This window comes from Phascolarctos cinereus, unplaced genomic scaffold (assembly GCF_003287225.1).
Source record: "Phascolarctos cinereus isolate Bilbo 61053 unplaced genomic scaffold, phaCin_HiC Scaffold_2;HRSCAF=192, whole genome shotgun sequence".
In the NCBI taxonomy this organism is placed as follows: Eukaryota; Metazoa; Chordata; class Mammalia; order Diprotodontia; family Phascolarctidae; genus Phascolarctos; species Phascolarctos cinereus.
Genome location: NW_027555625.1, coordinates 323,869,294 through 323,887,234, shown reverse-complemented (window position 1 = coordinate 323,887,234; position 17,941 = coordinate 323,869,294). Strand labels below are relative to the sequence as shown.

General features: G+C 41.3%; 1 protein-coding gene across 9 annotated transcripts in view; it reads left to right on the top strand.

Annotated features, from left to right (window-relative positions):
* PTPRT (protein tyrosine phosphatase receptor type T) overlaps positions 1–17,941 on the top strand; it is a 1,323,147-nt gene that overhangs the window by 356,647 nt on the left and 948,559 nt on the right. For 8 of the 9 annotated variants that reach the window (XM_020998700.2, XM_020998699.2, XM_020998698.2 and 5 more), the window contains exon 2: positions 11,982–12,107. In XM_020998700.2, coding sequence (XP_020854359.1) covers positions 11,982–12,107 — 126 coding nt within the window. Of the gene's footprint in view, positions 1–11,981; positions 12,108–17,941 lie in introns of those variants that run through there. The other variant, XM_078150239.1, reaches the window with a different exon arrangement.

The window sequence follows — 17,941 nt, the reverse complement described above, 5'->3', positions numbered from 1 at the left end:
CTCTCTCTCCCTCCTTCCCTCCCTCCCTCCCTCCCTCTCTGAAAGAGCTAGAATTTGAACCCAAGTCCTCCTACTCCAAATTCAACACTCTTTCTATACATAGTGTTGTCAAGCGTTATCAGAGTAGAGATTTCTGTTGTTTTGAGAAAGAAACTTGATCAAAAGCTCAGCTCTCTTCCTCTCTAATCTAATTGTCACTATACGAATTCAGTCATTTTTCAGTCATGTCTGACCCTTTGTGACCCTACCTGTTTTTGTTTGTTTGTTTGTTTGTTTTGTTTTGTTTTGTTTGCAAAGATACTGGAGTGGTTTACCATTTCCTTCTCCAGCTCATTTTTTAGATCAGGAAACAGGGTTAAGTGACTTGCCCAGAGTCATACAGCTAGTAAGTGGCTGAGGCCATATTTGAACTCAGGAAGATGTCTTCCTGATTCCAGACCCAGCGCTCCATCTACTACCCCACCTAGCTGCCTACACTAAGACCCTTATCACCACCTGCCTGGACTATTGCAATAACCTTTTAACAGATCCCCCTTATATTGACTCACTTTCTCTTGCAAACCAGTCCTTGTACTGCTGCTTTGTTAATTTTGGACTAAAATTCCATAGAGGAAGTTAGCTCAAGAGGGATAGAAAAACCTTCAAGAATGAAAAACTTTGAGACACAAAGGGAAACAGATCCCCTGAAGAGGAAAAAGCAGGAATTGTCTGAAGAGACTGATGTAGATGTTTAGAGACCTCACCAATCAATTTAGATTTTAAAAAAATATCAAGGAAGAGGCAGGCAAGGGGCAAGTAACAGAGGGGGAATATAAAAGCCTGGCAGAATCCAGCAAAAATAGTGTCAAGAGGGCCAAAGCGTGGACTAAGCAGAGGCTGGTGAGGGAAAGTAAGGACAATAAAAAGATGTTTTTTCAAGTTGCATTGAGAAAAAGACAAAGATCAAAGGGAGGACAGGGCTGCTATTTGGACTGGATGGCAGGATGATAACTGACAACAGAGAGAAGGTGCAGCTGCTTAATTCATATTTTGCTTCTGTTCCCTCCGTCAAGAAGGATGACCTTTGCAGTTGAGATGATAGAGTGAAAATGGCTGAGAGGGAGTTGGTAACCAGGGTAGGTAAGGAGATATGGTAAGTGAGTGCCCAGTTGCCTTGGATAAATTCAAATCACCTGGTCCTGAAGAACCAACTCTATATATCCTCAGATACTAAGATAAAAGGCAGATTTGATTGCCAGCTCTTAGTCAGGAATAGATACATAGATAGCCTTACTAAGATTTTTTAAAAAATTAATTTCTCTCAGTGATTTGTGAAGGACTGTGGGATAACACGAGACTGGAGAGTGGCAGATACTGTCTCAACTTGCACAAAAATTATGGATTTGACCATAGTCTATACACTAAAGACCACTGAGCTCTTTAGTCCATTGGAAATTCTAAAATGGAACATTAAAGGGGTGAATAATAAAGGGGCAACTAGGTGGGGCAGTGGATAGAGCGCCGGCCTTGGATTCAAAAGGACCTGAGTTCAAATCCGACCTCAGACATATGACACTTACTAGCTGTGTGACCCTGGGCAAGTCACTTAACCCCACTGCCTAGCCACCCCCCCCAAAAAAAAAGTGGGTGGTGAACATCTGGGAAAAGAAGCAATGATTCCAAAGAGCCAACAAGGCATCATTAAGAACAGGCCATGACTGTATGAGTCTTATTTCTAGTTTTTGATTAGGGTACTAAACTGGAAGATCGGGGGAAGGCATTTGATAAAATATTTTATACTGTTCTTGCTGGAAAATTTGGAGAAATGTAGACTAGCAGATAATAGGAATTAAATGGATTTGGAACAGGTTGAATGTCTGGACCAAAGTGGTCATTGATAGTTCTATCAGCTTGGCAGTGGAATGCCCCAGGAGTCCGTGCTTGGCCCTGGGCTGCTGAACATCTTTATTAATGACTTGGATAAAGGCAGAGATAACACCCACTCATAAAATCTGCAGATTACATAAAGCCTGGAAGGTTAGCTAACATAGGGGATATTAGAATCAGGATCACAAGAGATCTTTCCAGGCTAGAACACTACGCTGAATCTGTTAAGGTGGAAGTCAGGAGGGATGAAAGTAAAGTCTGATACTGGTGCTTTAAAAATCAACTTCAAAAGTACGGGATGGGGAGACATGGTTACACATAAGTTTATTTTTAAAAATAAGATATGGGGATTTCTAGTAGACTGCAAGATTAATGATTCATTAGGGTGCTGTGGCAGCCAAAAAAGGGTAATGTATTCTTATGCACAGAGCATTGAGCCTAGAGTCAGGCCTGAGTTCAAATCCAGCCTCACACATTTACTAGCTGTGTGACCCTGGGCAAGTCATTTAACCCTGTTTGCTTCAGTTTCCTCAAGTGTAAAATGAGCTGGAGAAGGAAATGGCAAACCATTCTAGTGTCTTTCCTAAGAAAACCCCAAATGGGGTCATGAAGAGTCAGACACGCCTGAAACAACTGAACAACAACAACAATCTTGGGTTATGTTGAGAAGGATAGCTTTCAGAAATAGGCATAGGCGTATCATAGTCCCTCTCCACTCTCCTCTATAGTACCATGTTTAGTTCTGAGCGCTCCAGTTTTAAAATGACATGGGCAAGTTAGAGGGTGTCTAGAAGAAAGGCAGCCGGGACTGTGCAGGGCCTTGAGTCCATGCCGTGCGATTAGTGGTAGATGGAACTGAAAATTTATAACTTGAAGAAGAGGAGATTGAGTTCAGGGTGGCTGGGATAGAGGCTTGAGGGAAGAGGTCCCCATTGAGCTGAACTGGGAGCAATGCACTGAAGATGGAAGGAGGCAAATCTAGGCGTAATGACAAGAAACTTCCTAACAGAATGGTCCTAAAGTAGAATGAACTCCTAGGAGGGTGGTGGGTTCTCTCTCATTTGAAGTCCTCAGGCAGAGGCTGCATGACCCACAATTATATCATTGTTCAGTGTTTATATATATATGTAATATGTCTCTATAGGGCAGGTAGGTGGGAGGCACAGTGGACAGAGTGCTAGGTCTGGAGTCAGAAACACCTGAGTTCAAATCTGGCCTCAGACACTAGCTGTGTGACCCTGGGCAAGTCACTTAACCCTGTTTACCTCAGTTTTCTCATCTGTAAAATGAACCAGAGGAGGAAATTATAAAAAATCATAAAAAAAAATCACTCTAGTATCTTTGCCAAGAAAACCCTCAATGGGGTCACAAAGAGTTGGACACAATTGAAAAACGACTGAACAAAATATGTCCTTGTATTAGTATACGATCTCCCTGAAGCCAGGGACTATAAGGTTTTAGTTGTCTGGGTATCTCCCAGAGCACCTAGCACAGTGCTCTGCATGGAGTAAGTATTTAATAAATGTTCAGTGAGACGTAAAGAGATGGAAAGCCACATGATAGGGTGGAATGAAAGCTGGAGTCACAAACACCTGAGTTCACACTGTGACTTGGACGTATACTGACCACATGACCTGTGCTTACCTCTCCAAGATTCTAAGTTGAAGAGAAGTTGCCCCCCTGCATTGGTAGGAAGGGTTTCCTCATCTGGGACTTCCTTATTTCAGTAAGGTCCTGTCCCTATCTCCCTTTGATAAGGAAATGCAGTATAGTGGAAGGAGTGTCAGACTTGTAGTGAGAAGAGACCTGGCTTCAGTTCTGCCCCCTAACAGTAAGAGTGGGGCCCTGTGCTAGTGTCTTACCCTTCAAGCCTCAGTTTTATTATCAGTCTTATTATCTGTGAAATAGATAAAAACATTGGCCTTACCCATCCATGGGGGCTATTCTGAGGAATCTGAGGAATGTGCTTATTTCAAACACTAGAAAAATGTGAGTTATTATATAAACATGAGCTAATATTATCATAATGAATGAATGAAAGAAAAAGAAAGGAGACCCAGGACACTAAGACATATGATAGGCAATTTCTCAAGGGAAGTAAGGAAGAGAATGAGCATTTATCAAGTACCTACTATGTGTTAAGACATGTGCATTACAAATATCTTTTCATTAGGTCCTCACAATGAGCAGGTGCTATTATCACCCTATTTTACAGTTGAGGCAACTGAGACAAACAGAAGTTAAGTGAATCGCCCCAGGTCACTCAGCTAGGAAACGTCTGAGGCGTGGTTTGAATTCAGTTTGTCCTGACTCCAGCCCACTGTATGCACAGTGCCACCTAGCTTCTTCAGGGTACCAAAGTTCCTCAGACTATTCTCCATCAGGAGAAGGAGAACGGAAGGAAGGTCCTGATCCAGATCCCAAAGTTCTGGTTCTTAGGGCGTCCCTTACATATCCTCTCTCACCCTTCCTTCCTCCCAGCAATGACAGAAACTTTTGTTTGCCTGTCATTGGCCTGTGGAAGGTGTGGAATGGAAGCATTGCCTAAGCTGCAGACAACAAGAGTGCCTTCCAGGTCCTTCTGGGCCAGGCAAAGGGCTCCCTGGAATCATGGATGGCTCCTGGCAGAGCTCAGTATGTGTGGATGCCCAGAAGAGCCCTACTCTGGACAATAAGCAGTGTGACATTGCTGAGCCTTGGCATCAAGCCAAGGTATCTTTTTCTCTTGGGAGAAATGTCTCCAGAGAAGACAGTCTGAAGGTCAAGTTGGGCAGGGCTTTTCTAGAGGCAATTTCCTGACCTTTTGAAAGGTCCTATAATATTCTTTTTTCAAATTTAGACATTTGTGTAGTAGAAATCAGCCTGAGGCTCAAGTGAAAATAACTTCTATTTCTATAGTGCTTTAAGGCAAACAAGGCATTTTCCTCAAACAAGCCCTTGAAATAAGTACCTTGTAACTATTATTCCCATTTCGCAGAGGAGGAAATGGAGGCTCAGAAAAGGAGAAAATACTTGCCCAGGTAGTTAGGTGTAAGTGTTGGGACAGGAGTAAGGTAGTATGGGAACTCCTACTTCTTTTTGGTCCTCATATACTTTACTTTCAGTAATTTGTTGAAAGAAAATGAATTCTAGAGTTTGCAAACTCTATAAGAAATAAAATAAGGAGATTAATTTTCTTGGAGAATGCTTAATTTGATATATGTAACATTTTTTAGCATGATAAAGTTGTTTTCATCCCAATCTATATATTTTCTTCACTTAGCACTAGTACTTTTGGAATATTTCAATGGAATAATGTAGTTATTTATCAATTATTCCCTTCACCCTCTTGACAAGTTTCTTATACCTTCTGTGGGATACTCATAACATAGATTGGGAGCCCCTGGTGCAGTGGATATCTTTAGGAAAACCTGTGCTTGAATTTTGCCTCAGACACATATTAGCATGTACGTGCATGAGTCACTCACCCTCACCTTCTTTTCTTTTTTTGTGCAATCAGGGTTAAGTGACCTGCACAGGGTCACACTACTGGTAAGTGTCTGAGTTCATATTTGAACTCAGGTCCTTTGACTCCAGGACTGGTGCTGTATCCTCTGGGCCACCTCACTGCCCCTCTCCTTGTTTTCTTATCTATAAAATGGAGATGGTACCTACCTTATAGGGTTGTGATGAGGATCAAATGCAAATGTATGAGAGAAGTGGGGCTAAAGGGATGAAGGTGAGAGAAGGAAGAAAACATAGATTTATTAAGCATTAACTATGTGCTAAGCATTTAAATGCAAAATTGTCAAGCATTTATTAAATACCTACTATGTGCTAAGAACTTTAAATATGTAATAAAACACTTTGTAAAATTTACATACATGTTATCAATTATTATCTTCTATTTCCAATCCCAGTGACCTTTCTACTATAGTATGTCACCTTTTTAATGATAATGATAATAATAATAATAATACTCAAAACTAGCATTTATATATCACTTTAAAGTTTGCAAAAGGCTTTACAAATATTATCTCATTTTATCCTTACAACAAACCTGGGAGGTATGTATTATTATTATTATCCTTATTTTATTTATGAGGAAACTGAGGCATAGAGAGGTTAAGTGATTTTCCCAGGATCTGAGGACAGATTTGAACTCAGCACTTCCTGGCTCCCACGTCCAGCATTTTTCTCACTGTACCACCTGACAGCCTCACTGCAAATGCATGGAGTCAAGAGAGGGAGTGTCATATATAAGGAACAGCATGTGCAGTTAGGTTGTAGAGACTTTGAAGTGAAGCAAAGTATAAACAGATGAAAAAGGCAGGAAGGAGACAGGTTGTGAAGGTCTTTAAAAGCCAAACAGGTTTTTCTGTTTCATTCTGGAATAGGGAGCCTCTGAAGGTTGGGCTGGGATTAAGTGACTACTAGTTCCTTCCATCCTCCCAATTCTGTGACTCTTGGATCAGTATTGGGCAATCCCTCCTCTAGGGCAGATCGTAATTCCACCACCCTTCAGTCCATTGCTTTCATGATTTGCTTATGGTCAGCACCTTTAGACCGTATGTAAAGAAAAACTTAACATGTAGAGCTACCCCCACAGTAGAATGGTCTGGTTCAGGAGGTCTTGGGCTCCCTTCCTCTCAGGGACAGTCTCAAGCAAAGGCTAGATGAGAAGTCGTCAGAAACAGTGTGGAAGGCATTACATTGTACACAGGCCTCTGCGATCCATCTGCCTTCGGAATCCTATCATTCTTGTCTGAGAAGGAAGGTTGTTAATCTGGGGTAGGTGGGGTAACCAGGAAAGGCTTGCTTCATGAAGAAGGTAGTAGAATTTGAGTCATATTTAATGAATAAAATAAAAGATGAGTAGGAACACAGTAGGTAATCAGGAATGGGCGGAACTTGCCAGGTGTAAACAGCAGTCAGAACAGAGCTATGGAAGTTAGATGATAAATGCCATGTTCAGGAGAGAGAGTGAAGACTAGTTTGGCTGGAGCATAAAGTGCTTAAAGGATAGTAATACAAGATAAAGGTAGAAAGGTAAGATCATGACAGATTGAATTCCAGAAGAACAGTTTGAATTTTACTTACTAGTTACTAGGGAGCCGCTGAAAGTTTCTGAGCAGAGGAGTGACATGACCAGATTATTTTGGAAAGGGTTTTTTTTTTTTTGACATTGACATGAAATGTGTATTGTAGTTAGGGAAAAGTGGAAATAGAAAAATCTCTTAGGGAATTCTCATAGAAGTCCAGACAAGAAGAGTGGGGGGTGCAAGAAATGCTGTTGGAGATTGAATCAATAGGAGTTCTAATTAATTAGATTTGAGAAGTGATGGAGAGGAAAGAGTCAAGGATAACCACAAGACTTTGAACATGGGAGAGAGGGTTGAATGATGGTGCCTCTGGCAGAAATAGTAATCAGAAAGAACTGCTTTAGGGGAGGAGATAAAAGAATATGGTTTAGGGGAATATCAGATCATCTTCATGGCGCTCAGCTCACTTGTAGAGCACAGATATTTGTGACATACCCAGAGCCCAGCGACTGATCTCATTTTTCCTTGCTCAGATTACCAACTCATGTCCTCAGGTTGTCTTTGGCCTCTCAATTAGGTGTCTCACCTTTCCTCATTCACTTTATAGAATGCGTTTTCCCAATATCTCACCATTAAAATTTTGTAATATCAATAATATTTTATTTTATTGTTAAAATTTTTTTTTTTTGGTAAGGCAGTCAGGGTTAAGTGACTTGCCCATGGTCACACAGCTAATAAGTGTCAAGTGTCAGAGGCTGGATTTGAACTCAGGTCCTCCTGACTCCAAGGCCAGAGCTCTACCCCTTGCACCACCTAGCTGCCCCCTCAAAAATATTTTATGCGGTCAATTTCCGTCAATAGTAAGAGTCCTTTCAATTGATAATGTGGACTGTTAAATTCATGCCTCCAGAATGAACTAACAACTGGGGCAAAATGTTACACCTATTTTCTGATGGAATTACTGTGTCAGCTTTACAGTGGTACCAGTAAGTCAGAGAATAAATAGTTCAGGGGGTGGTTGACATAATCAAGGAATGTGTCTTTTTTATTAATTAATTTATTTTGAATTATTAACAATCACTTCCATAATCTTTTGAGTTTTAAATTTTTCTCCCCCTCCCTTCCCACCTCCCTCCCCAAGACTGCCTCAGTTTGATATAGGCTATACATATACAAAGGAATGTGTCTTTAAGCATACAAGAGCAAAGAAATTGAGATTAGCAACAGTCCAGGATCTTGACTCATTTGTGGGTGTGTAGATTGTAGAGGGGGAAGGAACCTCAGATTTCTTGGGATCTAACCCTCTTGTTTTACAGAATGAGAAAACTACTCACTCAATATAATAACTCACTCAATAATAACTCACTCAAAGAAAAATAATTCACTCAAAGTTATATAAACAGGAAGTAGCAAAACCAGGATTCAAACCCAGGTCATCTAACCCCAAGTCCAAAGTCTTTCACTTACATCACTTGGCCTCTAAAAGGCAGGTGGCTGAGGCTTGAATAAAGAAAGGTCAGGATGCCGAGGGCTGCTGAAAAGATCATTAACATCAGGTCCCATTTATCAAGCCTCATTATTTGAGGGAAATTTACAATGGAAAAAAAACCTGTGATGCTATGGAACAGTATGGGATTTGGAGTCAGGGGACCTGAGTCTAAACCCTGCCTCTGACACTTGTGACCTATGGGACCTCGCAGAGGTCAATTAACCTGCCTGGGCCTCAGTTTTCTTACTTGACAAATGAGGATTAAAGTATTTCCAGAACCTACCTCATGTGGTTGTCATAAGGATCAAAGGACAGAATGTGTAAATCACTTTGCAAATGTTAAAGCACTGTAAAAATGTCAATTATTATCATTTTAATGATTATTTCTTTGTTCAATGGTGTTGACAGTAGAACTTGAGGGAGACAAAAATAGAGAGAAAGTAAACCATTTGCCGTCTTGGTTACATTCTAGTTAATGATATTTGAATTCAGACGTTGCTCCCCTCTTCTTGTACCTGTAGGGCCAGACTCATACTTCAGAGCAGAGCTTTTCAATGAATCATAAGCTAACAGAGTCCACCCCAAGGAGAATGTTTGGTGACAGACCTGGGCTCTGTCAGCTTCTAGCGAAATGTGTTACAGCTGGGGCACTTCCCCTGGAATGCAGTACCTGACCTTCGGGGATGAGATTTGGCACTTTGGAACGATGCAGCAAACTCTCAATGTTCCTTTGGCTTCCACACGTCCACCCCATGACAATGCTCCAGACCTGGGTCGAGGAAGGTTCAGCACTCAGCCAGGAGGTGCTACGCACTCCAATTTTAAAAGGAGTCATTTGCATTTCTGGCTCTCTCTTCATTCTCCCTGAATCAAGTAACATGGAGCTTTCTCTCCCTGGGACTTAGGGTGAGGAGGGAGAGAAGGTGCCAGAGATGGCCAGGAGCAGACAGGGGGGTTCTTCTTCCAGGTTCAGTAGCCAAGGAGTAAAGTCCTTCACTGTTGGGCACACACGTTTCTGGATATGGCTAATGTGCAGCCTCAGTCCCTGCCAGATCACAGGTTTTCAAAGAAAATAGCCAGAGCCCAGGTCTGTCCATCTCCTTGCACCCTCTCTTTTATTATAGAATCATAGAGTAAGAGCAGAGCAGGACCTCAGAGACCAGCTTGTGCAATTCTTTTTTTTTTTTTGGCCAGGCAATGGGGTTAAGTGACTTCCCCAGGGTCACACAGCTAGTAAGTGTCAAGTGTCTGAGGCTGGATTTGAACTCAAGTCCTCTTGACTCCAAGGCTGGAGCTCTGTCCACTGACCCACCTAGCTGCCCCCCAGCTTGTGCAATTCTTTCATTTTACAGATGAGGTCTGAGGAAGTCAAATGACTTACTTAAGGGCACACAGGTAGGAAGTCCTGACTCCAGAGCCATGCTGTCTTCACTCTGCCATATTTAGACAACTGCTTTCAGTCTATAGATTCCAAAGCCCTGGGGTTAATTTGTCCTTTGTACTTGTGGCTGTGGCTTTCAGAGGATCTAACTCTTCTGTACTCTGAAAAGCCCAAGTGTGTTCCACCATCCTTCTATGATGTTTCTGCTTTGGATTAGCACACATACTTCGTAGCTCGATCCCTCTGTAAGGCTTCCTTCTCCTCAAGTTTTACCTGTACAAGCCATGAATGTGAGCTTTTTGCTCAGTTGATAAGTTTATAATTTTGATCCCACTTTTGCTTGGAGTGATTTATCATCCTCATGGAGAAGTTTCTTTTGACTAGGCCTTCTGTTCATCAAGGCTTCCTCCCATCTCTCCTCTCAGCTCCCTTTAGCCATTAATCCCCAAAGATCCTCTTGACACATAGAATGACTGGGTCTTAACTATTTTTTTGGCCTTTATTGACCAAGAAAATAGGCCAGCCTGAGTTTTCTCAGCACTGACATGTCCTATAGCTGAAGTGCTTTTCTTAGATAGCTGGAAGATCATCAATTTCCCCTCTGTTCCAGAAGAACCACACTAGTAAATGTTTTTCAAACTTTGCACAGGCTGTCCATCTTACTTGGAATGCACTCCTTCCTTACTTCCACACCTAAGAATCCCTAGCTTACTACAAGTTTTGGTCCAAGTATCATTTCTTTTATGGACCCTGGTTTTAACCACTCCTTCTGAACCTTTAGCAGCTAGGTGATACGGTGGATAGAGTGCCTGAATCAGGATGACCTGAGCTCAGATGTGGCCTCAGACACTTAGTAACTGTGTGACTCTGGGCAAGTCACTTAATTTCTGTGTGTCTTAGCTTCCTCATCTGTGAAATGAGTTCAATAATAGTACCTACCTCCCAGGGTTGTTGTGAGGATCAAAGGAGTTAATAATTGTAAAGCACTCAACATAGTGCCTGCCACATCGTAAGCGCTATGCAAGTGTTAGCTATTTTTATTATTGTTGTTGTTGTTACCCATAATTTGTGTTTCTCCTGGTGCCTCTCCTGGTGTCAGGCACAAAGTATGTGCTTAATAAGAACTTGTCAGAACTAATTAGATTAAATTGTTGCAAATGAATAAATTATAAGGGATTTAAAATTCAGTGAAAGAGTCTGGACCTGTGATTTCACGGACACATTGGTATTGAAACTGTCTCCACCAATGCAGATCTACAAGAATGGCACCCTAAATGTAACTTACAGTCTTAGAGAGCCACCTATAAGCCCAAGATAATGGTAATATCACCACCAACAGTAGCAGTAGTAGTAGTAGCAGCAGCAGCAGTAGCAAGAGCAGTAGTAGTAGTATGTATAAAGTTCTTTAAAGTCCACAAAACACTTTACAAATAGTATCTCATTTAAACCTCACACAACCCTCTGTGGTAGGTGCTATTATTATCCCCATCCCACAAATGAGGAAACTGAGGCACAGAGTGCTTAAATGACTTACCTAGGGTCATACAGCTAGTAAGTACTTGAAGCAGGATTTGAACTCAGATCCTTGTGCCTCCAAGACTTTTTCTCTCTCCACTACCCCAGTTATATGCCTCATAGTGACTTTCCCATGGCCATATACCTAGGCTGTGAGAGAGGTAGAGTTTGAAACCAGGCTTTCTGACTCTAAGGCTGGCCCCTATCTACTCTTCCCTGATGACTCCCACCATTAAAGAGAGAGGTTTTAAAACTTAGGGGGGAGAGGAACAAGCTATTTTAAATGTTGGTTATAAGACATTTAAATTCATTTAAAACTTAATGCCCCCCAGAAAGCAGTCCTTTGTAAGCATCTGTTTTTCCAGGGCCATATTGCAAGAAGCAATTATGCTGTCCGTACCTACATTCATTGCTCATGCTTGGAATGAGTGATTGCTGCTTAGCCTCCCAAGAACCATGATTGAAATCAATGGGACTTGGCTTATTAATGACAACACTGTTATTGAGAAAAAATAAGAGTTTTAAAACAAAGAGATTTCAGCTCTCAGTGCCTTTCCCAGGTGCATCCACAGCAAATATAAAAACCTCATTTGCCTGTGATTTTTTTTCCTTTCCCAGAATTTAAGATGCTTTGCAGATAAGGTAACAAAGAGACAGAAGTAATGAAGAAAATCATTGATATATTTATTCATATTTCTTTTGTCCTCAGGTGGTTGTTCATTTGATGAGCACTACAGCACCTGTGGCTACAGTGTCGCTCTGGGGACCAATGGATTTACCTGGGAGCAAATTAATACTTGGGAAAAGCCGATGCTGGATCCTGCTGTGCCCACAGGTATGTATGTGACCAGGCAAAAGGACAAAACCTGTTGTTCATTGTGGTGTGGCTATAGACAGTGTGGCAGGATGTAGGGGCTCTGATAAGAGTGGAACCACAGGGAGGGGAAAGGATTTCTGAGGTCATGTGTGGCTTCCCCCAGCTCTCTGGCAAAGCTCAAATAGTTCTCCATCTGCCTTATGTGGTGATGGTTACTCTGACTGGGAGTATATGCCAAGGTGAATGCCAGACCTACCTGGTAGTGGGAAGGCCAAAGGAATACTGACTGGTCCTGGTGTTTTAAATGCTGAGCTCAGCCTCTGAGGCTAAAGACCCAAGTGTATGCCTGGGCTGTGAAATGCATCTGGATCATCTCACTGAGCAAAGGTAGCTAAGACTATACTAATGACAATCTTGGAGGATAGCTACTTATTCAAATAAAGGAGGGTTTAAAAAAATTTTTTTGACCACAAGTTATTGGTATAATAGCATTATACAATTGAATGAGCTTTGGACTTGGGGTTGGAGGACCTGAGTTCAAATCTTAGCTTTGCCACTTATATACTATCTATGGCACCTTGCACAGCTAGGTGGCATAGTGGATAGGACGCTGGGCCTGGAATCAGGAAGACCAGAGTTCCAATCCAGCCTCAGACACTTACTAGCTGTGTGACCCTGGCCAAATCACTTAACCCGGTTTGCCTCAGTTTTCTCATTTGTAAAATAAGCTAGAGAAGTAAATGGCAAACCAGCCCAGTATCTCTCCCAAGAAAACCCTAAGTGGGATTGTGAAGAGTCAACGAAAACAACAGATGGCACCCTAGGCAAGTCACTCTGTGGGCCTCAGTTTCCTTACCTATAAAATGATGGGGTTTGACCTCTAATGTCCCTTCCATTTATGACCCTAGGACCATCTCTGGTTGTGGAAATTACATGAATTATATTTTAGAAAGAATTTTCTATCTGTCTAATAATAGAATGAGTTGCTTCAGGAGGAAGGGAAATTACCCTCCCTGGAGGTGTCCAAGTAGAAACTGCAGGGCACTGTCATGGATGCTTTAAAGGAAATTCTTATATTGGATTGGAGTTTCTAATAAATAACTGCTGTGGTTTCTTCCAGCTCTGGTGTACTATGATTCTATGAGTACAGAGGGAAAAGAGGTCAAAACTATATACATGCTATTTATCATACGTTACAATCCCTTCCTGAAGTATGAATCCCGTCTGCGGTCCTCCCTGTCAAATGGTCATGCAGTCTTTGCTTCGACACTGACAGTGACAAGTAGCTTACTCCTGCATGAGATTTACTACTCAAGATTTTGTATTCAATTGCAGAAAAAAGACAATGTGAATCACCCTCTAGGAGGTGGATGCTTTGCTGATCTTTATTCCTTCAGCTTAGGGGAGCAGTCATCCCAGATCTTTCCCTCTCTTTGAAATATCCCCAAGCTTCCCATCAAATTACCCTGTTTTCATCCCCAGTAGCCCACTCCAAAGTACCATTAAGGCCTTCCTGTTGGAGGAACTTATATATCCTCGACTGCTTTTTATGGCATCAGAATTATTTTTAAGCCTTTGTAGAGACCAATGCCATTCCAGTTAGTTTATGTTGGTCTTTATGGTACCACATTCTGAAGGGCATTGTCTGGCATTTTCCATCTCATTTTCCTCCTGGTATTGGCATTCTGCTGCTAACTATTTCCTGCCTGAGAGGCTCAGTGCAAGGGGGAAGTTTTTGAGGGGGTTGGAACTAGACAAGGGAGGGGTTTCTTAGAACTGATCAGGAATACGATGAGGAAACCAGGTGGAAGGGAAGGCAGTAGGAGAAGCCTGGTGAGTCACCCAGGAGGTGATAACAGGATGCTTAATGTTTTCCTTGGGAATACTTTCACAACTGCTTCACCACCAATGCCAGAGGGAGATGAGAAGCTCTGGAAAGGACACAGGTGATGGTGATTATCGGGGGTCATCTTGCTGAGGATTCTCGTAGTTTTATCAGTGTTCCTGTGATTAAGGCATCTGCCATGCCATGGAGAGTGGCAAAGGCCACGAGGACGGGAACCTGAAACCCCAGGGTGTTCAGATACCTCTCTGGGATCCTCCATCTGCCCAAGGAAGGTCATAGATTTAGACCTGGGAGGGACCTTAGAAACTTAGCCCTTCATTTTACAGATGAGGAAACTGAGCTGCAGAGAGGTTTAGCTACTTGCCCCAGGTCCCACTGATTTGAATCCAGGTCCTCTGACTCTAAACCCACCTTCCATTATATCACGCTGTTCCTAGGTTACTGTCAGTTGGAAGCCATGGTCAGAGATCAGTAAGATTCCTTTAAATTGAAAGCTGTTGAATAGGGAGTTTAACAGGAAGAGGTAATCTTGTCCTTGAGTGACTCTCAGAATAACTATTGCCAAAGACCCTCCTTCAGATCCTTAGACAAGAGACAAAATTTCCTTGCCCTGTTTGGCCACTGAGTAATCCAGTTTGCCTGATCACATTACTTCTTTGTCATACCGACTGACCCAGGAGAGTAACCTTGAGACTATAATCCTCACTGGACTCCATTGGTGGTGGGACTCATGTAGAAGAATTTCCATGCTTTGGCAAGGGAAAGGGAGTCAGCATGGAGTAATTGGGAAGGAGAGCGGTAGAATGCAAGAGCAAAGAAATTATAGGAATCCATCCTCTGCCTCCTTTAGGTTTAACTAATAATAACCCCTTGCAGAGAGAATTAATTCTTGATTCCAGCCTTAATTATCTAAGTCCCTTATTATATGAAAGTGACATTTCATAAATAGTGGCTTGTACTAATACGATCTTCTGAGTTTTTGCTAAATAGAGGCATTTGATAATGATCATTAAATTATTCTGTCCTGTGGATCATAGCAGCTGGGAATTCTGTTTATGCAAAGAAATCAGAGAATTAATTCGAACTAGTTTGAATTATTTGTTCTTATCAGAAGCAGTGTGTGTGGGGGAGGAAGCTTTCTGGTCCTGCTCTAATGAAGCCAGCTTAAATCTCTTCAGGGCCCCCTTCAATATTCAAAATAATTCATTTTTAAAAGGATATAAGACCCTTTAGAAAATATCTCTAGATTCCCCAAAAGGATAAATGGTCAAATGATATGAACAGACTTCTCAAAAGAATTACAAATTATCAACAACCTTATGAAAGATTGCTCTGAATCACGCCTAACTAATAAGAGAAATGCAAATCAAAACAACTCTGAGGTTTCATTTTCATACATAGTACATTGACAAAGATGACAAAAGATGAGAGAAAAGCATATTTGTTACAAAGGTTTTAGTTTTTCTTTTTTTCTTTTCCCATGGAGGGAAAAGTGGGAGAAAAAAATGCTTATAAATTGAAAAAAATTTTAAAAATGAAAAAATAAAACGTATTAGTGTTTTTCGCTATAGAAAAAGAGTCAGTGTTGGAAGGACTGTAGGAAGACATGCACAATGCCCACCAAATCTGGGGCTCCCCCTGCCAGAATCCCACTTCTACACTGTTGGGGAAGCTGTGAATTGGTCCAACCATTCTGGAAGGAAATTTGGGATCATTCAAAGAAAATGGCTAAGATGTCCACATGCCTTGGCAGCCAGACATAACCAGTATTAGGCATATTCCCCAATGAGGTCAAAGATAGACAGTTCCCACATACACTAAAATGTTTATAGCAGCATGTTTTGTAATAGTCTTGTTGTTCAGTCATGTCCAACTCTTTATGACCCACTTTAGGGTTTTCTTGGCAAAGATACTGGAATGGTTTGCCATTTCCTTTTCCAGCTCGTTTTGCAGATGAGGAAACTGAGGCAAACAGGGTTAAGTGATTTTACAGTTAGTAAATGTCTGAGGCCAGATTTGAACTCAAGAAGAGGAGTCTTCCAGACTCCAGGACCAGTGCTCTGTGCACTATGGTGCCCTAGCTGCCTCTTTTGTAGTAGCAGAGAACTGGAAACAAAACAGATGCCCATTGCTTGGAGAATGGCTAAACAAATTGCAACACAGGGAGCATAGTAGAATATTGTTTTGTTGTAAGAAATGAAGAAGGTGAAGAATACAGGGAAGAATGGTAAGACCTATTAAATGATTCAGAGTCAAGTAAATAGAAGCAGGAAAATAACATTAACGATGACAACAACAACATAAATGGATAGAACAACAACATAAGAGAAGCAGACTGATGTGTTATTATAATGACCAAGCATTGCCCCAAAGAACAGCTGGGAGAATGCACATGTCCCTCTCCCTTCTTTGCAAAGATAGATAACTATGGGTGAGGAACAGTGCATAGACATTGGACTTGGTTGACGTGCTGGCTGATTTTGCTAAACAACTTTTCTACTTTTCCTCTCTCTCTTTTTAAGTTCTTAGTAATAGGGGTTAGCTCTCAGTGTCAGGAGTGAGGAGGAGGGAAGATATGTTGAGAAATGTAGGTGATGGAAAAACAAAAGATATCAATAGCATTTTTTAATTTTTTTAATTAAAAATTTTTTTGAAATAGATATTTTTTATTATATAAAATTAAAAAGTTTTTGCCCAAACAAAACCAATGCAACCAAAATTATAAGGAAAGCAAACAACTGGGAAAAAAATTTTTTGCAACACATGTCTCTGATAAAGGCCTAATCTTTCTCAACTATATAGAGAACTGAGCCAAATTCACAAAAATACAAGTCATTCCCCAGTTGACAAATGGCCAAAGGATATGAACAGGCAGTTTTCAGACAAAGAAACCAAAGCCTTCCACAGTCACATAAAAAAAATGCCCCAAATCACTACTAATGCAAATTAAAACAACTCTGAGGTACCACTTTTTAGTTACCACTTCACACCTATCAGATTGGCCTATATGACAAAAAGGGAAAACGATGGATGCCGGAGGGGATACGGGAAAACCAGGACACCAATGCACTGCTGGTGAAGTTGTGAACTGATCCAACCACTCTGAAGAGCAATCTGGAAGCATGCCCTATAAAACAATAAAGGCTATAAAACTGTGCATACCCCCTGATCCAGCAATACCACTGCCAGGTCTATATTCCAAGAACATCAAAAAGGGAAAAGGACCTATTTGTACAAAAATATGTACAGCAACTCTTTCTATGATGGCCAAGAACTGGAAATCAAAGAGATGCCCATCAACTGGGGAACAGCCAAACAAGCCGTGGCACGTGACTGCAAAATAACATTTTTTAAAATGACTTGAGAAACAGTATCTGATGTAGCTAGTGAATTATACATGTTGCTAGAGGTTGTGGTGCCAGGTTAGGGTGGGAGACGGTTCCAAGTCACAAAATGTCAGACTTGGAAGGGGCCTTTGACTTATCTGTTCAACTACTTCATTTTAAGGAAAATGAAACTCAGGTCCAAAGTAGATGTTGTACCTGCCTTTGCCCTACTTGGGAAAGTTGGTACTCTCCCTGTCAGCAGTTAAAATGTTCAGGTTTTTTAATTGATAAATAAACCTCTTTTAAAATAAAAAATCATTGTTAAAGTTTTGAATTAACTGCAAATTCTCTTCAGCTAACTCTTAGGCACCGTTCTCCACTATGACAGGAGCCCATGTAGAGAAACTGCCAGAACCATACATTGATGAGTCTGTCTCATTGCAGTGTATTTGAAATAAACTAATTCTGAGCAGTACCATAGGTTTTTGAGACCTTTGAGATCTGGTCCAGTGCCCTCACTTCACTGGTGAGAAAACTGAAGCCCATGGAAATTCACTGATTCACCCAAGATCACGTAGGTACTTAGTACCAAGACCGGGCATGTGGATCTAAGTCTTTTCACTTCAAACCCAGGGTTTTCTTTCCAGTCTACCACACTTGACATCCCTCCTTTCTATAGG